This window comes from Lissotriton helveticus, chromosome 2_1 (assembly GCF_964261635.1).
Source record: "Lissotriton helveticus chromosome 2_1, aLisHel1.1, whole genome shotgun sequence".
NCBI classification, from domain to species: Eukaryota; Metazoa; Chordata; class Amphibia; order Caudata; family Salamandridae; genus Lissotriton; species Lissotriton helveticus.
Genome location: NC_136059.1, coordinates 1,188,301,500 through 1,188,308,601, shown reverse-complemented (window position 1 = coordinate 1,188,308,601; position 7,102 = coordinate 1,188,301,500). Strand labels below are relative to the sequence as shown.

The 7,102-nt window shown below is 39.7% G+C and overlaps 1 protein-coding gene across 1 annotated transcript in view; it reads left to right on the top strand.

Annotated features, from left to right (window-relative positions):
- The first annotated feature begins 872 nt into the window (after nt 1-872).
- LOC144818542 (alcohol dehydrogenase E chain-like) overlaps nt 873-7,102 on the top strand; it is a 637,149-nt gene continuing 630,919 nt past the window's right edge. Inside the window, exon 1 of the mRNA XM_078676061.1 lies at nt 873-966. Coding sequence (XP_078532187.1) covers nt 949-966 — 18 coding nt within the window. The 5' untranslated portion in view covers nt 873-948. The remainder of the gene's footprint in view (nt 967-7,102) is intronic.

Here is a 7,102-nt window from a genome sequence, read left to right as displayed (position 1 = left end):
CTCCCTTCCCAAGTTCTATTCTGCTTCTGGACGTCTACACAAATTACCCTGGCTCCCTCTGGATATGTGTATTTATTTTAAGACTCTTTGTATCACCCACAAGATTCTCTACTCCTAGGGACTCCAGATTCTGAGCCAGCTTATTTCCTCCTACCAGCCCACATGCGCTGTGCAGTCACAACCTGTTCGTAGTCCTTGGAGTCAGGAGAGTCAGAGCGGGAGGGCATTCTTTTCCTGCCTGGTCCCAGGGCCGGACTGGCTACTGGGCAGTTTGGAATTCTGCTGAGGTGGGGGCTGATTTAGTTGATGGGGACCTGCGTGTACTAAACAAAATTCGTTTTGCTTTCATTATTTCGAAGCACACGTAGCTCTCCATGAACAAAATCAGCCCCCACTGCACTGAAATCAGCCAGCAGCTCGGCAGCATTCCAAACTACCCGGTAGTCAGTCCGGCCCTGCCTGGTCCTCTCTCTCTGGAACTTTTTTCCTCTCTCCATCCGAAACATTCATTACCGCCTTTTGTTCAGAGAATCGCTCAAGACTTGGCCCTTTGCAATCTAACTCCCCTCCCTCTCTATTCTTGGACGCCGACAGCTGCGGTTGTGTGTTCTTTAAGCCTAGCGCCAGGAAGCCCTATTGATGGGGCAGCCATGCGCTTTACAAATCCTTTAACATAACATAACATAACATAACATAACATAACATAACAGCTGTTTGGCCTGCCTCTAACTCATAGCTGTCCAGGCTGAAGTTTCGTTTTGTGTGTGCTCCTTTTCATTTCGGTAGCTACTGCTTTAAATATGAAACGATTTATGATTTATCCGTGTGAGCTCTTCCTGTTTAGTAACGTATAAACGCCGCCTTGATAAAGGTTCCCGCTGTAGTTTGAGTATCGAGTTCCAACAAGTGCCTGCAGAAAGCTTAGCCACCCGCTTCGGGACGAGACAAATGGCAACTTCTGGAAAGGTAAGCAAATCTCTTTGAGTACCAAAGATCATTTAGTTGAGGATAGAATAAGAACACGTCAGTCTACACTTCCGAAGTGCTTGCTGTTTATGTAAACTAAGTTTATTTTAAATACGGTAGCACCTAAATAATGTTTTTATTATTACCGTCTCACTTTATAATCATTACTCCCTTGCTCGATGTTAAGGCTGGGCACACATTTCTTTGTTTGTTGAACGGCTGCGTTGTTGCAGGTTTGATTTAATATTCGTACACGACAGCTTTGCAGGTTTGAGAAAGTAACAGTCTGAAAAATAGATTTAATGTGTCGAAGTACAGTTGTGACTAGAGTTTTTGTATCATAAACTGTGCACTTTATCGTAAGTTTTTTTTTATTTCGTACCATACAACTTCGATTAATTTTCATTTTTAGCTTCTGTATTGTTCAAGCCTAGGACAGTTGAGTTCAAAGGTGTTTACAACACATTTTTATAATATTTTCATCAACTATAAAGTGCTAATTTCTCTATTACATCGTCATATTTTGAAATACATTTGTACAACAAAGTATACATATACTTACTTTTGTAAAGGTCAAAGTTTTTCGAATTCGATCAAATTTAAAGGCTAGTTTTATATTCGCCCACGCTTTCTGCTCACTGTATTGCACAACAGCTCACTAGTCACAGCCAAGAAAAAAAGGATCCCCTCCGGGTAGAGCGGCAGAACAGAAAGTCATATTTGCATTCTAGATAACAATAGAAACTGAACATGACACTTTCTGAGAGAAAAATAATGTGCGCACCAATTACACATTCACAAAAACATGATAAAAAAAGGGATTTTTTAGTTACTGCATCGTAGAGGCATGCAGAGGAAAGAGATATAGGACTATTTGATACATTTGTATCTAATCTACATTGTGATTTGTAAATTAACAAAGTATATTGTTTCATTAAAATGTGCTAGAAAACATGTATATGGTGAATTGGCAGTTATTGAATTTACCGCTAATCGTTTCTAAACTTCATTTACATGAAAAATTTACTAATGAGATTTAGCAAATATTATGATTTATCCTGATTTTGATAGTGAGTTTTATAAAAATTCACCCTTGTGTGATTAAACGTGGGTCCCGAAAATGAAAAAAGAAAAGCAGGTGCTACACATTCCTACGTAAAGATGCATTTGTGAAACTTTCTGAGAATGTACTTCATAAAGGTATTCATGTTATTTGAATAAAACAATAACGTATACATCTTAAAATGCACATACATGTTGGTACTTACAAATGCAATAGTACCCCATGTCTACATGAATTATTTGTAATTGTACTAAATGACTCTAAGTGCATCAAAATTGATACTAAAAGCACATCTTCGTGTTTCCTATGAAAGTATGCTTATAATTATATATATTCTGCTTTTAACTAGTCTGAGTTAACATGGGTCAGACTGTATTCGTGAAGTTTTCTGCCTCGCTAAGCACACCGAATTAGAGAAAATTCTTCGGTGTCACAATTTGTAACAGATTTCTCTTTTTCCTGAAGTCTCATGTGTTGTATAAGGATTTGCTGCACACTTGTTACCATTCCAGGACATCTGCCTAGGGAACTAACCTCTTAAACTTTTCCTCATGCTCTAGCTAAAGGCGCATTGTTTTAATGTTTCACATACTGGATGACTTAAGTACTGCATAATACTTCCATCTATTTTTCTGCATTGTGTATCTTCTTCATGTAGCCTGACACACATTCTATACGACCTTACCAATGGAGTCGGTGGTCTTGATCGGATGAGGTGACACTAGGAAGTGTCCCCGTAAATGCTAAGAATATAATATTGCCTGATTTGATGAACGAGGAGGTCTATTGCGCATTGATGGATTAAAGACTAATGTGTTTATGGAGCTGAGCGTGATATCAGACAGCTGCTGTTCTGCATGCATGCTGAATACGAACTGATTCAGGAGATTTCGAGGAACTAGTGGACTAGTTAAATTCCCATGGACTACCCATTTTTCACCATTGGTTGAATTATTTTACACTCCAACTAGTTGTGAGAAGTGACCTTATGGCAAAGGAATTAAGGAAGAGTAACCCAAATAAAATGCATCATCAAAAACAAAATTTCAGTCTTTGCCAAAATAGATAGATATATTCCAATGTTAAAAGAAATGCAAACACATTTCTCTAAAAGTTTTTTTCCAGTGATTCTTGGTTTATAATGTTAGGATAATGTCAGCTAAACAGACTCAGGATATGTTTGCAGCCAATATATATATATATAACCTACTGGCGGTAGGTATAATTTAAGAACTAGCTTCTTCGGAAGATTCTTTTTAGTTTTGCTAATAACTTTGGTGCTGTTTAACAAATCTTCTCAAAATTATCAAAACTAGTTTGCCAGTCACTTCAACTGCTGTCTGGAACCTTTTGGGGTGAATTGTCAAGTGGGGGCAGAGAAAATGGGGGCGGGGGGATGGTTCCAATAATGTGTTTTTTCCCATCCAATTTCCCATTGGAATTTTAGACATGACTAGAGTCCGAACAGCCAAGCGGAATTAGACCAAATTTGGCAGAAAGCTAGATCTTGGTCCAAAAAAGTACCCTTTGGTATGTAAATCTCTTCATTAGTTTTGGAATTATTAGAGAAAAGGATTAATGTATTTCTAGAGGTGCGCATCCACAGGGGATCAACGCACCTGAGAGAAAAGTTGCAGCTGCCATTTTGTGAATCAGGACATGATCCCGGGGGGAAATAAAGTCGAAATAGGATATAAGGGGTCAGGATAGAGGTATCCTGACCCCATGGGACTGATGTAGGGGTCTGTGAGGGACTCCTAATAGGAAAAATTGTTTTTCCTTGCAGGCACGAGGATCCGCGGATCTACTGCTATGCCCAACATGGCCCCTCATGTAAATATGCGGCAGATCCCCAGATCCAGACCCCAATCAATAAAACACATTCACCCACTCATAGGCACACTCATGCTAGCTCTCATACTCCCACACAACTACTCACACATCATACATCCATACACTTATTCACATACCCATACAGTTACTCACACACCCATACAGTCACTGATACTTACACTCAGAGACCCCGAGAACCACTCACATACCCACTCACAGACCCACACAGGCATTCACACACCTACTCACATACCCAAACAGCCACTCATACATCCATGCAGCAAAAACAATTACGCACCCACTCACACTTCCATACAGCCATGGAAAACACCACTCAGAGACCCATACAGCCGCTTACACATCCACCCTTCACACATGCCCACTTACAACCCCCACAACTACTTACACACTCATACAGACACTCACACACCTCTCCCCACATGAATCCACGGTGAATCTGTGAATCCAGACCCCAATTAAAAAAACATGTGTACCCACTTAAAGACCCACTCACACATCCACTTACATATCTATACACCTACTTACACACCCATACAGTCACTCATATATCAACTCAGAGGCTCAGACAACCACTTACACACTCACTCAGAGACCCATACAGGCACTCACACACCCATGTACACACCCATACAGCCACTTACACACCCACATACAGACCCATTCTGTCACTGACATACCCACTTATACAGCTACCCACTAAACATTTCTGCACCCACGTACACACCCACACAACCACTCACACACCTACTCTCACACCCATACAGCCATGTACAAGTCCATTCAAAGATCGAGAAAACCACTCACACACCCACAGAAGCACAAGAGAACTGCTCATACAGTCACTGCCACACCCAGTTCCACACCCACATAGATACTAACACCCCCGTGTCATACACACCCATATAGCCCCTCATACACCCACACAGTTACCTACACAGCTACTCATTCACCCACACACAGGCAGTGATACAGATATATAAATTGCAATAGGATAGGTTTGTATTAAATGTGTTATTGTTTTGTTTTGAATGTGTGATTTTGGTTGAGAATGTGTCCATGGATCCGCTGCGGATCTGCCAGCAACAAAGATGGTAGACCCCTTATTTGGCTGAGGATCAATGGAGGATCTGAGTGAGAAAACAAAAAGAACCAGTGTTTGGGGAAAGGGTTGGCTCTGAAAATAGCCTTAGTATTTATAGTGTGTAGATGATAATTAAACATAGACAGGATGCAGTCTTTTAAGTTGTGGAGGAACACCCTGGTGTCTGTGTCTGTGAAATGACTTTTTGACATAATCCGTCCATATTGAAGCGTAAGTTGTTATGGTAAATAGTGCCCATGTTGTGGTCATGGAGAAATGTAGAAACAGATGTTTTTTAAAATGTTTCCTGTTTTTTCTATCTGTGGACTAAATTAGGTTGACCACTGCCACTTCTGTCTTTGGCAAATGTTTCAGAACATCAAGGCAGTATGTGGGAAAAGTGACATACATTTATCAAAGGTTTTCTTCATTAGTATTTCCACTCCTACCCCAGTAATTGTGCGTAGGTCATTGCCATCACAGTGTACAATCAGGAGGTCTGGATGTTTACATTCCACAATGCTTTCAACCAAAGGCAGCAATTGATGTCGCTTTAACGTTCTCTGGCCAAACCAAGTAATGTCAACATTAGGTAAACCTAAGTCACTGTCAATGGCACTCTTTCTAGTAATCTCTCTGGCCCAACACACACAACTATGACCCACTATTTAGACTTTGACCATTTTGGGGACACGCAGGAATAGCAGACCGGAAAAGGCTGTAACAGAATGTAGCAGATTCACAGATGAAAGGCAGTTACAATGGAGGACAGCAAGTACAATATAAAACAATATATTTGGATGGTGGAGATGTTCAGAGAACTAAAATTAGGTAGTGACAAAAAACCAAAATAACTATGAGATTAACTTTGGAAAAATAAGAGAAAGGGATATGCTTGGAATTTCATACCGTTAACCACATCTGCTACAAGTAATGTGAAGCTAGTATGCTGTTGCCCTTCTGGTAGGCAGACACTATTTGAAACATGGTTACTATGGAAAAGGAGCTATAAGAGTGTTGGGGGAAAGGAACAAAAAAGATTGCATTGTGAAACTGAAAAGCTTACTACTGTGCAAACATTGATCAGTATTTGAGTGTAAGTCTTGTTATTGACAATATTTTACAAAATTAAATATAAATGAAAAGCAGTAACAGCAGATTGTTTATTGTCTTTAAGGGCTTTCATGTGAATCGAGCTGATCTACTGCAGACCACACAGAGAGGCTCGCTGACACCCGTGGTAGATCCGCAGATCTGCAAAAAAACCTAACAAATTGGGGGTCTTTACAGGAAACATGAGAAGGGTTAAAAATAGCGACCATTTAGAAGTAGCATTACAAAAATAAAAGATGAAAGGAAGTCTGTGATCTGCTAAGTACAGGAGTATGAGTGAGAGCACAGTGCGAAGGTATCCAGTTTCAGTTTATAAACTTTATTTCGGTTTGTTAAAAAACCACAAAAGTTAAACAGCATATACAGAATGGACAAGTGACAATAACACATGTTTTGTATAACAAAAACTTGATGTACGAATGACACCCCGGAAACGACAAGTGAATCATTAAATAAATAGAAATTTAAAAAACTTTAAAAAACAGGTCCATGATTTAAAAGCTTACAAATGGATATTGGCTTCTTTTTTAAAAATATGTGCAGATTAAGCCACATATCAGAAAAATTCATAAACGATAGAAATTTACAGAGTGAGAAGAAATCAATAACATAAGCGGTTACATTATTCTCGCATTGTTCCATCTTATCACCCATACCCAACCCAAGAACTTTGCAGTTGCAACCACTATCGGGCTTTCAACCGAAGTTTTTAAGATTCTGAAGGTCTCACGGCTAGATCTAGTGCCCATATTATCACAAATAGGTTTAAGCCATGTGCGTCTAGCTATAGTGTATGCGTGACAAACAAAGAAAACATGAGCCACAGTTTCACTTACATCGGGGCAAAAGGGACAAACACTAGACTTTGTGATACACCATTTAAAGGTGAAAGAGTGCAGAGGCAGAGAACCTACCCTGAACTGGTGGAGTAGGTTCCTGTCTCGGGTAGACATGATAAGGTCCCAGTAACCCTCCAATTTAGTTTCATGTTTTAATTCAATAAAAACCTTTGTCAGAGAGCCATT